This window comes from Leptosomus discolor, chromosome 3 (genome assembly GCF_034619465.1).
Source record: "Leptosomus discolor isolate bLepDis1 chromosome 3, bLepDis1.hap2, whole genome shotgun sequence".
Lineage (NCBI taxonomy): Eukaryota > Metazoa > Chordata > Aves > Leptosomiformes > Leptosomidae > Leptosomus > Leptosomus discolor.
Window position 1 is genome coordinate 69,440,189 of NC_141393.1, and position 20,164 is coordinate 69,460,352.

A 20,164-nucleotide genomic window follows, 5' to 3' on the forward strand; every position below is an offset into this window, starting at 1 on the left:
AGATATTTTGTGGCTCATGGCTGCCCTTTCCCCATGTCAGTTTGGGTTTTAGCATAGTGACCAGCTGATGTGCCCGGGCTGTGACCCAAGGCAGGTGAGTGTGCCTCCCCAAGGGAGGGTGCTCAGCCCCATCCCCGCAGCCATCCCCGCAGAGAAGCCAACACAGGGCAAGCACTGCCATGCCGTCCTGCAGCAGGGTACAAGCCAGCCCTCGCCCCTGCCTCCCAAAAGCAAAGCATCACCCAAAAGGACAACATCCCTTTGTTGTCACCGTGAGGATGCGTATCCCAGGTGCACCGTGAGGATGTGGACACCACCCACCACTGTTAAACCCGTTTGAACTAATGCAGCATGGCCAGTGCCTTCCAGCGTGGCAGGACGTGACCTGCCCAGGGCACACGTGTGTGCACGGACAGTTCAGGTGTGATCTCTTACATGCTTTCACGAGTCTCTGTCATGTCCCTCCTGGTATAGCAGCAGTTACCCCCCTTGCACAGGGCAGCACAGCGATGTACAAAGAAGTGAGCTCACTTGCTCAGGGTGACGGAGCAAGCCGGTGCCAGTAGCCCAGGACTGTCACCTGGGATCCCCAGCACCAGCCCCACAATTAATTACGAGCCGTCCCTCTACTAATTGCTGCCGTGGAGTCACAATCCCGTTGCTGCGATGCAGAGCCCTGTTGCTGCTGGGGACAGCTTCACATTCCTGGTTTGAGAGCGCCACCTCGTGAGGTGGCCCCGCTCCTGGGGAGCCTGCGGGGGGCGGGCAGCTGCCCTGCCCCACCGCTGCCTGCCTGCCTGCCCCCGCCGCAGGGAGGTGCCGAGAGCCCTGCGGGCCCCGAGGGCCCGGCAGCCCCCCCGGAGAACGCGCCGGGACAAGTGTGTCACAGGCAGCGTGGCGCTCCAGAACGCAGCCCCGGGACACGGCAGCATGACGGCCGCTGGTGAGTTCCCTTGGCTGGAGGTTTCAGCCCCTCTAAGCACACCCCAAAGAGGACAGAGGGGAAAAAAGCAGCGTTAGGCTTCTGAAATGTGGGTCCTCCCTGTGACACAGCTGTGCCTTCAGGCATAGGGACATTTCCAAGGGCATCCACCCATCAGTAGGCTGATGGCAGCCCACTCCCTTGCATCCACATCTTTCAGACAGGACTAAAACTTCACAGGATAGTGGGAGGTGTTGGGCACTACTGGCACGCTGCCTTGATGTCCTGGGTGGATGGGGTGGGGGTCTGCAGTGATTGTCACTCTACCCAGAGTCACAGCCTGCCCCCAGCCTGATGGTACCTGCTAATTTGGGGGAGTTTGCTGCCAGAACCTGAGCGAGAGGACTCAGAGGGCACCAAGGCAGTGGGGCTGCAGCAGCAGCACCAGAGCACAGCACACGCTTCCTCTCCGTGATAGCAGGGTTATGCCTGCTGTCTGGGTAAGGTGGAGGAACACAGCTTGTCCCCTCCAGCCACAGCATCTCTCTTCTCCTGCCCAACAGATGCCACTGCATTTCTGCCCAGCCTCCATGAACCATGTACCTTTGCTATTTAGGAAACTGCCTTTCTAGCTCCTGCGTGCAGCTGAACCTGGTGCCATCCACCCAGAACACATGGGTACACTGGGACCCAAATTTCATGGACTGTCCCAGATCCAAACCCTCCTGTGTGTGCACAGGACAAGCCCATACCTCATATCCTCTAGAGCTGTCCAAAACTAACCCCTTTGGTTCACACTTATATCACACTTGGCAACACAAATCCTAGGTAACTTTCTCTTCTCCTTGTAGCAATCATAGCCTCCACGGACATGGGACTTCTGCTGAGAGATGATGTTTTTGTCAACTTTTTCAACACATTTCTGAATCTTCCCGTAAGTCCACTCTGCACCATAAAGCCTCAGACCTTTCTGAGCTCTTCTCAGGTGAACTTTCAGCTTCTGTGGTGTTAGAGGCCCCAGGAAGACTGGGAATACACCACACACAGGCTGGAAAATGAGGGAAACCTGAGAACCTCAGCTTGGAGATAGGTGTCTGAAAGGGAAGACAATGCCCTTCTCCATAGTAAAGACTGACTGGAACAGCTGGGCTCTGGGCTCCCCTGCCACCCTCCATCTCTTTCAGCTCTCACACTTCCTTTTGATACAGGTTTTTGGCCAGACACCCATTTACATCAGCAGCACGGGCCGGTGGGAATTCTGGCCAGAGCTGACGAGCTACCTGGTGAGAAAATGCCCCTCACAAGGAGGGAGGAGGGTGAGGAGGAGGAAGGAAGGGCACAGGGCAGGGGAGGGAAGGAGATGGTGTCTCATTGCCAATGCCACTCTCTGGCTCTCCTATTCATGCAGCTGGTGGATTATTTCAAACCCAGGCGTCATTTTGCTTTTAAGCCCCGGGAGGAGCATAAGCCATTTAAAGTCCTGGTGCAGCTTATGGGGTCCATGCAGCCCTCAGTAAACATCAACAGCTGGACTTAAGGAGAGCATGTGTGGTGGTAGAGAAGGAGGACACGAATGTCAGCCCCTTGTGTCCTGTATTCCTCCTGAATTCACCAGGAGTGAAGTCCTAGTGATCCTCAAACTGGCTCAGCCCTCCCCACAGGCACCCCCCTTCCCCACAGCCATGAGCGTCGTTTGCGGTGTTCGGATCCCACAGCAAAAGGGAACCTGCTCCTCGGTGCTGCTGGAAAGCTGCTGTGCCTTCCTGCGTGGGCTCCGGGAGAGCAGAGCAGGCAGGCTGTGAGGAGAGGCAGCCTTGCAGGCAGCCATGCATTGCTGGGTCTCCCAGGTTTGCAGGCAGAGCTCGCGGGGATGCAGGCAGGGGCTATAGCTCAAGTGACCCCCTTTCTTTCTCAGTATGGGGATGGCTTGCATCGCCGTCTAGCAACAGGGTGCCTTCCCTGCCTCCTTCCCCCATAGCAAGGGCCCGTTACTCACCCTAATCCCCAGGCAAGAGACGGCTCCTTGCTCACGGCCTAATCCTCTCCTTGGGCGTGGGGTTTGCAACGCAGGATCCCAGCCCCCCGGCTTTACTGGCTTGGCTGGAAAAGCACCGCCTGCCTCACTTCTGCAAATCCAGCCTGTGCCTCAATCTCGTCCTCTGCCAGAAGCTCCTGGGCTTCATTCGGTCGGGGGAAGCAGGTGAGTCATCGTGGCACGGAGGAAATCAGAGCGGCTTCGCCACTGCAGCAGGGCTTCCTCTTGCCGGGGCTGTCACTGCCTGGTGCCTGCCCAGCGGGTCGTGCCTCTGCTTCGGGTTAAAAAGGCATTGCACATCCCGTTTTTAGGGATGTAGCAGATCCCAGGGTTTCCATGAGATGAGCAGGGCTTTGCCCCACAGCCTTGTTCGTACAGGCTCACTGCCTTTGTGGAGTTGAGCTGAATAGCTGCTTAGCAGGGTTTACCACGCAGTTCATGGGTGGAGCGGGGCTGAAGAGCAACCTCGGGCATAGGAAACTGGGGTCCTGGTGTTTCAGGTTTGCTGCTATGAAGGGTGCCCAGAGCCCTTGCACTGTATTGCAATATGCTGCTTGTCTGACACATCCTACGCTGGGAAAATAGGCCTATGCCATGGTCTGTCCTACCAGCAGCAAATCTGAATTGTGCTCAGTTTTCCCCTAAAATGAGCCATCTCAGCCCAGCCAACTGCTTTGTCAGCCTGCATGTCAATGCAAGGGAAAGCCACTGGAAAGAAAGCTATGGCAGCAGGGATTCAGATTTTCATTTCAGAAAAATAAGCAATTCATTGAGGCTTGCTCCAGTGCCATTTCTGAATGCATTGCTGCTTCTTCTCCAGTCAGGATTTACATCAAGCTGAAGGAAACTGAGGGCAAGCCCCAAACGCAGGAAAAATAATGGACATTTGCAAGGGGAAGAGACACAATAGCTGGGCAGACTGTCATGACATAAGTGGGTTGTACTGCATCCATGCAAACAACACACATGCATCCCACAATCCTGTCCAAAACTCCCATTTCAGTGTGATTTGCTGGTCTCCTGGATCACAGCACTGCTGCCCTCTGGCAGCCTCTGTTGGGGATGCTGATGGGGTCTGGAGGGCTTTCTTGGGGGCTGCTCCTGCATGCATCCCCCGATGCCATGCTCCGTACTCTCTCTCTGACAGCAAAACTGCTGAACTGGCAAAGCGCTGACCGGTGGCTGCTGGAGAAGTGCATCAGCGGGAGCCAGGGCATGTGGCACTTTCGGGCCTTTGTCCAAGGAATGACAGGTGGGCACAGGGCGCTCCACAGCCCCTTCTCAGCCAGCTGCAGGCCAGCTGCCCAGTGGGACACTGGCGCAGAGCTGGGGGCATGGGTAAGCACTGGTGGGACAGTAGATATCATGATCACAGACATGGCTTTGGAAGATGAGCCAGCAGCAGAGCCCCAGCGTGGGCACTGCACACTGGGAAGATGCATAACCCCGGCTCTTCTCTACACTGTTCCCTCAGTTCATCCAGGACGTCTTTCCTTCTTTCTTTTTTAAAAAACACAGGCTGCTTTGCTCATCAGGGGGCTTTCAGGGACTCACTCCAACTTCTGTCCCTTGTCTGATCCATAGGGGAAGAACTGACCAGCTTCTGGCTCACCACCGAAAGGCTCCTGGGGCTTGACGAGTCGGACGCGAGGCAGAGGGACCTCTACCTGTCCTTGCTTCACAGGCTGAAAGCCACTCACCTGCGTGAAGGCTCCACCATTGTCACTCTCTGCAGGACCATTGTTGGTAAGAAACATGGGAACTGGGGATGAGTGGTGCCCTTCCAGAGAGCTGGACTTTCTGGATGCTCCCAGGAAGATGGGATTCCATCACCAGCTTTGCTTGGCTGGGGAACTCCTCTGGCACAAACAGGTCTGGATGGAGCCAGCCCCCGCATCATAATCCCCTACATCCTTTTCAGGGTCACTGCCGAAAGCCAGGCATGTTCAGCCCATCAGCACCAGGAGGGAGATCCTGAGAAAGATGCAGGAACGAGCCCTTTGTATGATTCAGAGTTACTGGCTTCCTAAATTCTTCATCCACTGCAAGATGAGCATGGCAAAAGAGAAATCGTGCTGGCCTTTGCTGAAGGAGTATCAGGAGCGTTTATTATGGGCCAACTCACAGGAGCCCTCAGGCTTTTCAGAGAATCTCTTCATGATGCATGTTAAAAAGAGCCAGGGTTTGTCAGGGCCCTACTGCAGCAGGAAGGCCAAAGCAGAGATCTGGACTCTGGTCAAGGAGGGAAGAAACACCCAAGAACTGAAGATGCCAAGTTTCCAGGTGCAACCAGAAAGGCAGCCAGGGCCAGCTGGGAGCACAAAGGAATCACGTCTGGATAAGGATGCTTTGGGATTGATTCCTCAGCAGTCAGAGCATCCTGCAAACGCTGCCTTTGGAGACAAAGGAGGAGCAACCTCTACCAAAAGACCTAGACCAAATGCAGAGCAGGTCCATCATCTGAAAGACCTCTGTGAAGAGAAAGTCCTCTCTAACCTGTGTTCCTCTGCACCCCTTGTCCAGCTGCCGTCCCTGAAAAAGCCAGTCGAGACCTTGAGTTTCCTTCCCTGGGCCCTTAGCGCTGAGACCTGTGCGGGACAGCCCTTCAGGGACTTCTTGAAGTGCCAGAACCGGCCCATGGAGACTCTTGTCCTGGACCTGTGGCATGACCTGGAGGAATTTCTGCCCGTGGTGCTGGACCCCAGCAGAGAAAACAGTTTCTTCCTGCGTCATTTGATTGGCGAGAAGATATGCAAGACCTACCTGGAGGAGGGCACCGTTCTGCAGCTTCCATTGGAGACCAGGACTCTCAGGAGCTTGCAGAACCATCTGATGTCTGGAGAATTCTCCCCCTGGATATTCAGAGCCCAGAAGGAGATTTGCAAGGTACAGAGTGGTACTGGCAGTGGTCAGGCTGGGAGGTACAGCTGGCATTGGCACCCCTAGGCTGGTATGAGGGCTGCGGGCATGTTTAAGAAGAGAGGTGTTTGGAAAATTAAAATGAAAAGAGATTAGGAAGGGAAGAACTTACAGTTGCAAGCCACCTTGCACTGGAAACAGTGACCAAGATGCACCAGGTCAGTGGATACTATCCTTACTGGTTTGCTGGGCAGTGGAGCAGAGGTGAGCAGTCATTTAGCAGCTGGTGACCTCAGTTGTAAGATGCATATGCCAAGGGCCAAGGGATGGCAGGGCAGTGGCCATCCTTTTGCATCTGGATCACTGGTTCCAGCAAACATGAGTAAAACACATTTACAACCCAAGCCCTTTTGGACAGCCTCTGAGCAGGCCAATGGAGTAACCTGGGTGTACATCTCCTGGCAGACCTGTCCTGGGTGTCTCAGTGAGGTGTAACCTGCCCACAGCGTCACCACTGCGACCTCAGGGTACAACAGGTCTGGGGGGTGGCAGTTGCTGCTGGAGCATTGACTGAAGACAACCTACCTTTGCTCCTCCTCAGGTGCTCTGCAGCTTCTATGAGGAATTTCTGGCTGATGATGACAGGACATTCTTCCAGTTTATGGTAAAGGGGATGCACAGGGGACACGGGCACCCTTGTGAGGTGTGCAGGCACCAAGGGGGATGTGAAAAGTTGGAGAGAGGGAGGGAGGAGAAGCCCAGCATTAGCTGCAGTGGTCCAGCATTGCATGGTGTCCCCCAGTCAGTGCTGCTGCAGGGGGATGTGGCAGAGCCTTCCCTGCCTCAGCTGCCCGGAGCAACAATCCGCAGTTCTTCCTCCACAACATCCTGTTGGTCAGCAGCGCTACAGGCATGCCCTGCCAGAGCTCTGCTGAGACAGGCCATGACCTAGCCCAAAACAGGGAGCAGTCTTCCAGGGTTGGCAGGGGTGTGGCCAGCAGCAGACAGTGCCCTGGGTAACTGCTTCATGGGCAAAACACTTCTTTTTTCCTGGCCCACAGCGAATATTGCTGTTAATGTGACTCATGTGCAGACACACATGCGTATGTCCCTATCCCAGCACGAGCACCTGGCCAACACACTGGGGGAAGAGAGTGTGCAGCCTTTCAGCCTATGATTCAACCGCACTCAAATTTTCCACATATTTTTTTCCACTGTGTAAAAGGATGATTTAAGAAAGTGGAGTCACACAAGCAGTCATCTTCCCGGACTATTGGCCCTCCTGTCAGCAGAAATCCCACTAATACCTCATGTTTATTAACACCCTAAATGCTAGCCTTACACTAGGAAACCTCCTCGCAGACAGAAACCTCTGAACATCCCACCTGCTTGGGGCCCTGCACAACCTATGCAGGCCATTTTGCTCATTGCAGTGTTCTTCAAACCAACCATTGGGCTTTTCCCTAAACTGCAATGTGGAATCAGCAGCTGATCCTGGAAATGTTAAGGAGAGGCTGTCAGGACTAGTGCCCCCAAAGACCTGGCTCACAGAGATGGCAGTATCTCAGTCAGCAAGAGCTGAGCATTTTGGAAAAGTCAGCTGGCAGCTCCTGACCCTGATTCATTAAATGGTCTTAGCTGTAAGTTAATTAGCTACCCAGGTTTTTAAGCGTCTCCTGTCAATGAAATTACCCCTCAGAGCACAGACCTGGTCTGGGAGTGCAATTAGCACTTCAGCAGGTGTCAAGGCATGCTCTCCGCAGGCACCATCCCCTAAGCCAAATTCCTCCCGGGTCTCCCAGCACTGATGTCAGGGGAACTGCTCAGGGCGTTGGCAGGGTTATTTTTGGTGCTTGCTCTCAGCAGCATGTATCTCGGTCAGGAACCAGCCACTCTGACGCTGCTGCTTGGAGAGTCGTGCAAACTGCTTGCCGGTGGGGAGGGCCATAACCCGCAGGAGGGTCTCAGTTGGGGGGTGAGGGACATACCCCCAGGGCACTGGCCAGAGACAGTCCCGGGGATAGCAGCCAACTGAAAAGGCACACGGGGTTGCCTGTCTGCTGGGGTAGACACCTTCAGGGTTGTTTTCAGCCCTCCTGGGTGAATGTTGACCTCTTCAGGAAAGCTGCTGCCTTTGCTGGCAAGCTGTTGTCTGGACTACCAGGAGGACCTGCTGCATGTTCCCAGTATGTCCCAGCTGCAGGCAGATGTGAGCCAGCTTTAAGCAGGTGCACAGGTAGGTTTAAGGTCTATGCCAAGCTTTGTGCTCACATAGATTTCTTCCAGACAGTTTAGAGCTAAAGCAGAGCTCTAACTTCGATAGGTTTGTACTCTAAGGCACGGACATGCAGCTAGCCCATCAGGCATAGTGCGGGAGCAGCTCCACAGATGGGGTCTGTGCTCTGTACAATTGAGCTCTGCTCTTCTCACTGTAGTCTCCACAGAGCGATGTCCTGATGCCCGAGATGCAAGGCCATGCTGTTGGGAAAGATGAATGTTTCCTCCTGTCCCAGCGAATAAACGAGTCCTTGAAGCTGGCCCAGGCCTTGCATGGCAGGAGGAACTTGGAAGGTCTCTCCTCTGAGCACTGGCGATTAGTTGCTACTCGGGACCTCCGGAAAGGGGGCTCCATCCAGACAGAGGTGGAAATTCTCCTGTGCAGGACCGGTAAGAGGAGGTTCCAAATTTCTGACAGGGCTCATGTTGGCTTAGGCTGATATAGCACATTTTGTGCATCCATAGTGACCACTGCTCCTAACACACAGGCTTTGGTGCATTGCTGTATTGCTGACAGCTCATGGACATCATGGCTTGTGCCAGGATATCTGGGAGCCATGAGCTGTACTCCAGTCGTTGGCAGTGACTCATGGGCCAAATTCCCTCCTGCCAGTACCAGAGGCACCAAATGCCACATCCCTGCACTGGCCTGGGCCACTGGACTTTGCTACAGCAAAGTGACTGAAACTCAAAGCCAGCAACATCTACTGTCACCCCCCCCTTCCACATCTTGACTTTCTCGTGTGGACGCTGAGACTGGCCATGCTGGTGTAAAACCTCAGCTTTGTCTTCTCACATCGTCTTTTGAGAATGACATCAAGTTTCTGGGCACTTGCTGGTACATTGAGAGTGACAGCAGTCACCTGTTAACCTTAGGTAGCTTGTGGGGCCGCAGTCATACCTGAGAATTGCAGTGTCACAGGTAGGTCGTGGGAAGAGGACAGAGAAGGGTAAAGGAAAGGTGAACAGCAGTCACGTTACAGTACTCAGAGCAAGTGCTGAAGGGCTGTCATAGCCAGGAGGAATGAACATTGGATCTGTCCTGGCTTCTCTATCTGATGCAGGCTCCCAGAAGATTATGTCCAATGTGCTGGCTGTTCAGAAACCCTCACTGGCTGTCGGTAGCCCAAGCAAGGAAAAGGAGCTCCTGCATCTTAAAAGCCCATCATTTGGTGAGTCCAGTCTGAGCAGGCTAGAAGCAGGGTGGGCCCCCAACTTTCACGCCCTTGGAGGTGCTCCAGTATACCCTTAGGGGACTGGACAAGCAGAGGCCTTCCCTGCTTGCATCCCATCACCCAGTAGAACATCTCCAGGAGAGAGAGGCCTAGCCACCTTCAAAAGGCATCTGGTTTGGGGTCTTAATCCAGCCAGAGAGGGTGGGAGTGGGAGGGCTTCTCTGAAGCAGATGCCAAGGAGGTCAAATCATGCAGACACAAAGAGTTCCCACAGCACTCAGTGTTTCCTGAGCCAGGCTCACTGTGCAGACATCAGCATGGTGGCTCTGGGGACAGTTTGGCTTTCTTTGGGGTCCTTTTTCTTGAGGACACCTGTGAGCAGGCTCTGACCCCTGAGAAAGGGGCCAACCCTGTTCTATCCCCACAGCTGTTGAACCGGAGAACAGAAAGAAGAGTGCTGTTCCTGTGAGAAAAAACAAATCAAGCGTGACAAAGTCTACCACTGTTGCAGTAGAGAAGCCATCTAGAAGACCCAGGTCTGGCACCTTGCAGCACAGGGTTTTGCTGATTTTTGCTACTTCCACTCTTTCAGGAAGCAAATTTTTCCCAGTGCTTCCCTGTAGTGCCACTGCTCCCTGCTTCATCATTGGACCCTCTCAGATGTAGACACGGGTGGTCTGTGGGTCTGAACTGCAGTTACTGGGGAAAGGAGAAAAATGTTTCAACACACTGCAGTCCCAGAGCTCAGATTTATTCCTCGCATCTTGTGCATGTCTCATGCACTTCATCCACAATCACTCCCTGGCATGCCATCTGTACTACAGCTGGACAGCTCTCAGATTCCCAGAAAAATCACTTAAAATCACCCTGTGACCACAGTTAAATCTCTGTACTCGCTGACCATGTGAATGTCCACGTGGCTTAATTCTCACCTCCTGGAAATACTCCAGACATGAGTCTGTACAGCTCCACATTGGTCTATGAATGGTAACCAGGGTACAAGTCCTGAGGAGGAGCCGCTCTTATTGTTTGTTGCAAAAGTCAGTCTTGGGAGCCACACTTAAACAAAGAAAGTAATTCACCCAGTCCACTGATCTTCAAATAAGAGCTTGCTAACCTCATAAATGACCCAAAATCCTAGACCTCTCCCAGCTCTGGTTTTCCAAAGCTCTGCTGAATCTTTTAATGTAGCTATCCTCTGGCTTTACATCTATCAATTATCTCCTGATCTACCAGCTGCAAGTGGCAAGGGTTTTCCACTCCAGAAAACCCTCTCTATGGCCAAATGCATGAAGCTCTCTGCCATCCAGTGGCAAATTATTGTTTATTCTCAGAAAGTGCCAGATTAGAGCACAACCTTCTCCTCCTCCTAGTCCTTCCAGGTGCCTTACCTGTCTCCCTCCCCTGGTCTCTGCAGGGCTGCCCAGTCCATTTGCAGGTTCTGAGGTCTCCCTCACAGACCCAAAGCCCTGCCTTCGCCATGACTCCCTGGGTGACTCTTCAGGCCGAGACCAGCTCCTTTGGATACACGGCAGCAAAACTGTTGGGCACGTGCACCTATGGCAAAAAAGAAACAGCTTGTCAGGAGAATCCCCCCTAGATTCTCAACAGCTGGGTGAAGGGTGACCTTTAAGGCCTTTTCCGACCTAAACGATTCTATGATTCTATGGACAAGACAGACAAGGGAAGCTATGCTCCACCAGTACCTTTACTGGCCCATTTTCTTCACAGATCCCATGCACCACTCATCCACATGTTTCTAGCTCTTCTTCAGGGGTGTCTCACGTGTTGGAGAAGCAAGTACAGAGGTCCTGGCTGTTTTCCAGGTCACTGGTGGTACAGAGATCACATCTCCTGGTGTCTCTTCGTCTACAGGCACTTTGTGAAAGTACTGCATGACCCTGCCCACCTGCAGTTCTTCAAGCAATTCCTCGAGGAGCGCAATGCAGATAAACCGCTGCGTTTCTGGATAGCTGTGGAGAAGCTAGTCACAGAGACCAACCCCAAGAGGAAAAGCTTCCTCATTAACAGCATTGTCAGAAATTATTTCTGTGCTGAAATCCCAGCTGGTAGGTGTGCTCTCACCCTGCACTTTACTCCATTCACGATGAAAGCCTCTTCCCTGAGATGGATACTGGTTGCAGATTTTAGATCCTCTTGCAGGGACCTGCCAGTTTTCCTTTCCCATCCAGTGGAGCATTTATTTGCTGAGGTCTTCCACTGCCACTTACATTTCTAGGAAGGTTGTCTACTTCTTTGGCGGGATCTACTGACAAAGGCCTACAACATGCAATTCCTGCAGTGGCAGAAATAGCTTTTCCCTATCTTGTCTCCTTTTGACGCTCTTGGAGTCACAGTTTCACTCCCAAAGTGTGCAATTAGCACAGTATAGAAAGGAAAAGGGATGAGACAACCGAATTCAGCAAACAGCAGACAGGGCAGGCCGAGGTGGGACAGGGTGCCACTTGCAGATGTGAGGGTAGGAAGAGATGTCCTGGTGGCTCAGGGGAGGCTGGCAGGGGCAAGCAGTGACCACACTTCTCTTCCAGAGGAGCAGCTGCACTGCGACGCTTCTATCATCAAAGAAATAAATGATGCCAAAGCAGTGAGCCCCTTCATGTTGATGACAGCACAGATCTTTGTCCAGAAAGCAATGGAAAAACGATGGTGAGCACCTGGGTCAAGCTGTTTCCTTAAGCCCAGTGGTTATGCGAACACATCCTTCCCAACATCCATCCCACCCCAAGGTGACAGACAGCAACTGCTACAAACATACTTATGAACTATCAGCCAGTGCACCAAAATCCCAGCCAGACCCTCAGCCCAGCAAAACTGCTGCTGCAGCTGCTGATGCGTTTACCTGTGCAAGGCTGGCAGGGCTTGTCCCATGGGGACCAAATCACTGTTGGGCATGCACAGTGCTGGATTGGAGGAGGAAACATACTGCAGATAAGCAGGACAGACTCTCCCAAGCCTGCTACATGCAAGAAGGGCCCAAGGGAGGGGATCCACCCCCCCCATCCCATTCTCCAGCCTCCTCCAGGAACAGAAGTCCAGTGAAACTCCAGCTCCAGGGCTATACCTGTCAGCTGCTCCCCTCACTTAGTCACCCTTCCACCAAACCATTTCCCTCCGCATGTGTCTGGCTTCCCTTGATGCTCGCTCTCTCTCTGATCTCCCATCTGGCAGGTTTAAAGAGTACCAGGACCTGTTTCCCCCAACCGATATGCCTAAGTCCAACCTTCATTTGCAGCACAGGATGAGGAACTTCAGGTCAGACAAGCTGGTAAGGAAGGACCCTCTCTGCTGGCAGATTGAAGATGTTTCCAGGCAAGAAAGAGAGGAGGTGCTGCGGGTCAAGTGGTGCTGACATAATGGGGTGAGGGGGGGGGGGGGGTCAGATTTGGAGAGCTGCAAAAAAGCAGCTGATAGGTAAAGGCTCACTCTTACAGTCTCTGGAGTTCTGTTCCATGCAGGCATCACCAAATTTGTCCGGGACTGGCCAAGTGATTCACACTATGACCTGTGGCCACCAGTGAAACTGAAAAATACCGGAAAGCAAATATGATGGTTGGGTCACAAATCTCACTGCCAAGGCTGGGCTCTGGTGCTCCAGCTCACAGTGCTGGGTCCAAACGGGAGGGTTCTGTCTGAGAGCAACCCTATTGCTGCAGCCGGGGCTGGCTCCCCAGGACTGTGCTACTGGCTGACATGAGCTGTGCTGTGTCTCTGCAGCGGTGGGCCTGGCACGCCATTCGTGACCTCGTCAAGAGCCTCTGCAAGTTCCGGAGGGAGATGGACAATGACAAATGCCGTGCGGAGTTTGAGGTCTTTCTCCATCAGGAACTAGGAAATGAGGAGGAAAGTATGGCTAGACTCCTGCCACCCCTTCTCTTCCCTCCCCAAGACAGTCCTGGGTTGAGGAAGAGACATAAATGGAGGAAATGTGTGGCTTATCTCCCATCCCTGTATGCTAGCTTATTTTTCTCTGCTGGAGGTGTACAAAAAGCCAGAAAAGCAAGTGTCTCAGGATGCCAGGTATTGCTGTGCAGAAATCTGCATACATAGATGCTGGATCTAGGAGATGAGGTCCAGAATTTTACACAGGCAATGGGCACACATACACGTTCATGCGATATCTGGATTTCTGATGCAGGCACCCCATGATGCTATTGCATCTCTCAAGCAATAATGTATATGCAAGTTTGCATCCCTTCCACAAAAACAGGAGGCAGTAAATGAAGCTAAGGTGGCACAGGCGAAAAAATAAACAAAAGGAAACAGCGAACTGAGCTATGCCAAAGGATGTGGATCCTGAAAGCTCACACACAGATTTGAGAGGAGGCTGGAAAAGCAGTAACATAAGCACTCCATGGGTACAAAGAGGAGAATGGATGGAGAAGGTTACTAAGCTAGAGGGAAGGCTGCACACTGGATGGTCTGAATTCCCTGGAGAGCCTGGCTGCAGAAAGGCTGTAGTCCACTCAGGCAGAAAGACCCTCAGCAAATTACTTGTGTGCAGCTAAAGGAAGCACAGGCGACGTGAAGGAGCAGGGTATAGCTCAGCATCAGATGCCCAGCTGGCCTCAAACCCAGTGCTGGGAGAAGCAGAACACAACAGCTCTTCCCCTCTCTCAGACTTGCCCATCAGCTTGATGAAAAGCAGCAGTACCGTGAGCAATTTCCACCCCGACACGGCCTCTGCCAGCACCCCACCAGACAAGGAGATGGTACTAGTGAAACGTCACCTGTTTAACAGCCAGCTCGTTACAGTCAACTTTCTCGTCAACGACCTCCGCTTTTATCTAGAGATTGACAAGTAAGTTCTCTTTCCACCGGGTGCTCAGGCACTACCAGTCTCCCATCCTGGGGGTAGTGCCCGTCTCTCAGCGGGGGATAAAGCCCAGACCATGGATTCGTTAGCACACACTGAGGTCTGTGCTGCCACCCTTAAACTGCTATCAGCACCTCTATACAAGGCTACTATCTGGACATCACACTGCAGCATACAGTGCAACCAAAGTCTCACCCCATAGCTGTCTACACCTAATCTGCTCATGGTTACCTGCCCCTGGAGCCCCCCAAACCCTCAATTTCAGTCAGAAAAAGTCCCCTAGCTAAGCGTTCCTGTTTGAGTATCCCAGAAGTACTTCTTGTTTGATAGTCCCAAGCAGGCTAACATTTTGCCTACACCTTTCTTGATGTGCCAGTTGTGGCATTTCTCCATTGACTTTGTCCAGTTGCCTGGCAAACCCGTAAGAGCAAGCCATGGCCAACACACAACTGCCCTGCAGTCAGCACACCACCACATACATGAGACCAGGTTTTGATTTGCCTGTTTCCTGAAGATGGGCAAACATCACATACTCCAGGTGAATGCCATGACCACGAGGGCAACAGAAGAGGGAAATGGCTTTTCATCCCACCCCTTTCACTGTTCCACACCTCATGGATTGCTTTTTCTGACCTAGTAAATACAGAGCTAAGACAGAACATGTCTTTGTCTAGCCTAGCAGTCAGAGCACTTGTCTCAGAGCAAGACCCCATGTGCCTTTGCAGGTTTTCCAGGCTGGCTGATTCAGTTGAAGCTCTGGCAGCTCGCAACATGCAGTCAGAAAAGGAAGTTGCCTTTCTCAAAAGGAAGGTTGCCATCATCAGCAAACTCTTCCTGAACTCTGATATTCCCCCCAAATTGCGGGTAAGATGCTGGGACCCACCCAGGAAGGCTGAAGGCTGCTGACTGCTCATTGCTCAAGACCATTGCATTGCAGCTGCAAGCAGCTGTGGGGAAAGGGGAACCAGGCAGAGGTTTGGATCTGCTCCAGCAAAGCATGCTGTGAAGCTTCAGAGCATGCTCTGGAGCTTGGGACCTCCACCTAGGCTCCAGGGGATGGGAAGTGATCCACGACCAGACCCACGTTAGCACTTGACCCAGATAGATTGAGAACAAGTTCATGGACAAGGAGATGGTGAAATCCCCTACCTGCTGGAGAAATGCCAGGGCTGAAGTACGAGGATGGGTGCTGCACAGCACCAGTTTGTTCCTTTCACTCTCCAGAGGTCAATGCCACCATCATCCCTTCCCCACTGCACCCACCTCTTCCCCTTGCAGTAGCCATGGCTCTGCCTATCTTCCCTCTGGAAAGCATAGCACAGTGCTTTCCACAGAAATCCAGGGTGGATCCTGCCCTTGTATCTGGGACAGTCAGCCAGGATGTAACTAAGTATTTCTTCTTAGAGACTCGGAAATGCAAGGTGGGGTCAGGGAAATAAATACTCCTCTAGGGCCCATTAGGAGTGGGACAGACTGCTTTGGTTAAGCAAGGTCTCTTCTCCGGCCAGGTAAACATCTCTGAAGAAGAGAGAGATTTAATCTGGAGTTTATCTTCCAATGGGCTACTGAACCATGTCCTCTACCACAGGGCCAAGGTCATCATCTTCCCCATCCTGATGCACTTCTGGAGAAGGTACCTATCCCCTCTCTCCCAAGGTGGGGCAGGCTCTGTGGATGCCAGCCACCTTCTCCAGCCACCTGTTCCTCTGACATGATGAAAATGCAGATCAGACACTCCTCAGGAGTTCAGCTGTAGGTGTCTGCTTGGAGGTTTGCTGTCTTCAGTATTTCTCATACAGGTTCTGTACCTGGAAGGTGATGAGGAGCTTTCGGGTCTCCACAAAGGACGGGGAGCCAATCTCTTTGCCCAGTACGAAAACCTCCTCCGAATCACCTGACATCTACAGTCCAAGTAAGCTGAGTGCCTGTCCGCCTGCTCCACATTTGTCCTCAGGATTGTTCTTCCAATGCAGAGATATCCAGACCTGGGTTTTTGGTGTCCCACAAGGCTCCCCTTAAGAACCAGACTCCTTCCTTCACACAGCTGCTTCACACATCTTTGAGGATGTACGTGGTGCAGGCCTGTTGGAAAATGAGGCATCTCTGAAATAGTTCCTTTCCGTCCAATTCAGTCAAAATTGCCTAGTGGGTTTTTAGAAATTTCTTTGGCAAATAGGGAAGTGGGTGCAGAGACTTCATGAGCAAAGAGCTGTTGCATAACTCTTGTTTACTTCAATAACCAAGTTAAAAATACTCTCACATACACCCTAAAACAGAAATAAAGCAACTAATCTTTTGGGCTGCAAGTCAGATGGGAGCAGGAGAAGGAAAAAAGCCATGCAGCCAAACACGAGGCTCAGTGGCATTACATGGAGGATGCTTTGAACACCTGCAATGGAGAATAACCTTCATCAAAATTTGGGGTGACACCGACTGGAACATCTTTGGGGAAAGAGAAAGGTATTTTTCCTTCCTCATCCACTTGTTTAGATTCAGTACACTGAATAAGCTGAAAAACACAAAGAAAGTGGTGTTAAGTGCTGTCAGTCTGCCTGACAACCTGGCTTCTTGACTGAATATTCATTTGAAAATTGTCTAATTGATTTTTGATTAAAGGGGAAACCAAAATAGACACACACTAATCTTGCTTTGATGGTCGAGTGGGTGTCAGCAAGCCAGTGTTCTGCTCCCTATCATTTATCACTGTCAAGTTCTGGTTAAAAATCAGCAGAGTTACAGGATTCTGATACCTACAGGCAGATGCTTGAGCTACTGTTCCACAGTCAAGCTACGGTAACAAACTTCCATGCTGGTGTGCTCCAAGACTGTCAAGAAATGTCTGTTAGCTCAAACCACCCCACACTTGGGTATTCCCCTGGGTAAGGTGCACTGTTCAGCTTGAGTCTCCACCTTGTTAGAGAGCCTCACTGCACTGCTAGGGCATTCTCAAACGTAGTTTTTTTAATGCAAAAGCCTATTGCCACCAGAAAAATAAACAGAAAAAACCTAACCCATCACATGTATTCGCAGTTAGTGACAAGCCAGAAGCATCGTGTTGCACAGGAGCTACCTGTTGTATTATCTGGGACAAAGACATGTGTTTGCCAGGGTCTTCAGGAGACCGGTGGGGAGAGACATTTAATCAGTGCAAACTGTTGCAAGGGCACAGCCTGTATTTAACTACACAGAGCCTCAGAGAGTGAATGCACTGAGATACTGCTCTGGAGAGACAGCTGGGCATGTGTAGAAAAGACTGTGATCTTTCTCACATGGACATTAATCCTGCAGTAATTGTCCCTGGGACAATTGTCCCCAAGCCACAACTCCTTGTAGCACCTCGCAGGGACAAATAATCAAAGCCAGGCAGATAAAACCCCTCAGCTCGGGTGGTGTGTCTTGGGAAGAGATGTGTGATCTCTCAGACCCGCCTCATTCATCCTGCCGTAGCCTGCATGGCTGGCACGTTCAGCCTGGCTGAGTAGGAAGGACAGATGCCATCATGCCTTGGTAGGGCAGAGCTGTACCCGCGGGATGCAGCGCAGGCTGGCTCTTGCTCTGCATCGCCTGCCAACCCGCAGGCAGCCCTGACTGTCAAAGAAGAGCAGACCAAATCAGTGTGCAACCCAAAAATAGCTGCTGTTTCAGACTGCGTTAAAGCCTGTGATACCTTTTGCACTGGGTACTTTTCTGTGCCTTATCACACTTTACCAATGACCTTTATCTAACGGTCTTGCTTTTCTAACCTTTAGATAAAAAGCTTGCTTCTCAGCTGGGAAAAATTGGTTACGTTGTCTTTAAAAGGCATTAAAGTTGCTAGGGAAAACACCTGTAATTCCAGAGAAAACCTCCTATCACGCACGCCTTGCTTTTCTCTTGTTTTGAGGGTTGCTGCTTTGCGCAGATGCGGTGCATGCACGGCTGGGAAGGTGCCAGACGTGAATCCATCTCCCATCACCAGGCGTCACTGTGGCACCGTCTGTGCCTTTACACCGAGCAGAGGGGCCGGTCCTGCTGAGGCTGGGCGTACTGCCCGCACCCACCGCACGGGCAGAGGCACGGAGCTCCTCTTGAGGGAAGCCACCCGTGAGGGCTCAAGGCTGAGCGCACATCTGTGCGTGGGGGCAGCTGTGCATACGTGTCCCCCATCTCTCCAAATACCATGTCCTTGCAAGCCTCCCATCTGCCACTCGGGAACCTCCACCCCTGCAGAAGACCCAGGGTGGGACACGCCACCCCTGCCCTGCAGCCCCCAAACAGCTTTCCAGTCAAGGAGATCTGGGTAACCCATACGCTCGACCACCCTTCCTTGGCCTCCATACAAGCCCCAAGGGATTCAGAGGGGACAACGCATCCTGCTCTCCTCCTTCATTTGCCATCAGAGCGCTTGCTGCACAGTACCGCTTCATCTCTTCTCCCTCACCAGACAATCACACCACCATTGTCTTCACGCTCCTGAAAGGCATCCAGATCCTGCTGCCACAGCCCCAGAAGAAAACAGAGCTACCGGAGGAGCAAAAAGGTTAGCCAGTGCTGAAAGAACCATTCCTGCTCCAGCTGCTGTGGTGGGAGCTGGGCTTTAGGGCTCCCTGCATCGGTCCCTGATGGGAAGTTTGTGCGTGTTGTTTTTCTCAGGTTCAGATAAAAGCCTTGAGAAAAGGCACTCATTCAGAAAGTCTTCCTCCTGTCCCGCAGAGCGTGTAGGTGCTTGTAGAGGCAGTCTACCTCCCCAAAAGCACAGTAGCACAAGCACCTGGAGCAGCAGAGCTGTAACTCCGCTTAAAACTCAAAGGCCAACTGGGTGGGTCTGAGCAGGATGCTGGTCACTCCCACCATCTCCAGAAACATTCACAGAAAATCCCCAGTTACTGCACCTCTCCGTGCCCTGAACAACCCCCCAGGAGCACACCGCTGTGTTGTTTGTCCCCAGTGGCTCACACCCTGCCTCCATCAGCAGCAGCCACTGATGTAACATCTCTCCCTTCCCTGCAGGCACTGAGGGAAGTAAGAAGACCTCTGAGGAAGAACAGACTTTCCAACACACTGCCCATGCTGAGCAGGACAGGGATGTGCTCCAAGGAAGCTGAGCAGCCCAGACACGCTGCATGGTTTGCACTGAATCAGCAGTAAAACCTAAAAATAAAGCAACTCACAGCACTCTCCAGCTTGCCTGGTAACATAGGACAGCAGCTTACACCTCTGCAACTATGGCAGGGACATGCCACGACACATGTTTCCACTGGAGGAGATACCTTTGTCCACATAACAGTCTCCTTCCTCACATGTACCTGTAAAAGACTGCATTGCCCATAGCTGGAACCTGGTAACAGTGTAAATAAATAACACTGGCTGCACAGCACACCACCACTTTTGAGGTCTTTCCCAAGAAATTTAGAATCTGCTTAAAGCCAGAAAGCAGTCTCAGTAAATACTTTGCCCAAGGAAGGGGCTCCCCAAATACAACCCAACCCTAGAACCTGCTCCAGCCCTGTCGCACAGGGAGACATGCTTCTCACCAAGGATGGGGTTTACTTTCCTCTGCTCTCTATAGACTACAACCTTGTCTCAGCTCCTCACTCCTCTACACTTTCCACACAAATTAAATGCCTCCTGTGGGTAGGCAGGCTAAGAGAGCCCACCTGGTTTAATAATACTCAGCTGCCCCTGGATGGTGAGGTGGTGCCTGTCTCACCAGAGCCTTTCTGATTTTCCATCAGGGCCTCGGCATGTTTTTTTAAAAGCCAGTATGTTTACAAAGCACTGCAAAAGTAACAAAATCATATCAAAGACCTTAATTTTCCACAGGTGAAGCTGAGTCAGAGTGGCTTTGCCAAGTCACCAGGAAGCTGCAGAAAAGACCGTGACCTTTATCTTGCCTCTGACAGCTCCCTCACAAGCTCTCAGCTTTATAATTTTGAGCTACTTTTAGCTATTTTTTAACCCTCAGATCCTAAGACTGCATCCTGGGAATAACACAGGTGCATTTAAGGCAGATGACAACAGTTGTAATTATCAACACTTTGCCTCTGGAGGGTCGAAAAACCAAACAAGCCCAAAGTCCAAGA

At 52.0% G+C, this 20,164-nt stretch overlaps 1 protein-coding gene across 1 annotated transcript; it reads left to right on the top strand.

The window, feature by feature from the left end:
• The first annotated feature begins 930 nt into the window (after positions 1-930).
• RGSL1 (regulator of G protein signaling like 1) lies at positions 931-18,626 on the top strand. Its single transcript, XM_086463048.1, has 21 exons — positions 931-943; positions 1,774-1,856; positions 2,131-2,205; positions 2,331-2,435; positions 2,993-3,122; positions 4,105-4,209; positions 4,542-4,703; positions 4,879-5,843; positions 6,418-6,480; positions 8,252-8,483; positions 9,158-9,265; positions 9,696-9,804; positions 11,144-11,337; positions 11,818-11,935; positions 12,458-12,554; positions 13,004-13,133; positions 13,907-14,087; positions 14,828-14,966; positions 15,611-15,735; positions 15,902-16,014; positions 18,526-18,626. Exons 1-21 carry the CDS (start codon positions 931-933, stop codon positions 18,624-18,626), a joined length of 3,348 nt encoding a protein of 1,115 aa, XP_086319174.1.
• The last annotated feature ends 1,538 nt before the right edge of the window (positions 18,627-20,164 follow it).

Coding starts and splice junctions, on each gene's coding strand:
- RGSL1 (XM_086463048.1), top strand. Junction 14,967..15,610: donor ATATTCCCCCCAAATTGCGG/GTAAGATGCTGG, acceptor TTCTCCGGCCAG/GTAAACATCTCTGAAGAAGA. Junction 16,015..18,525: donor ACCTGACATCTACAGTCCAA/GTAAGCTGAGTG, acceptor CTCCCTCACCAG/ACAATCACACCACCATTGTC.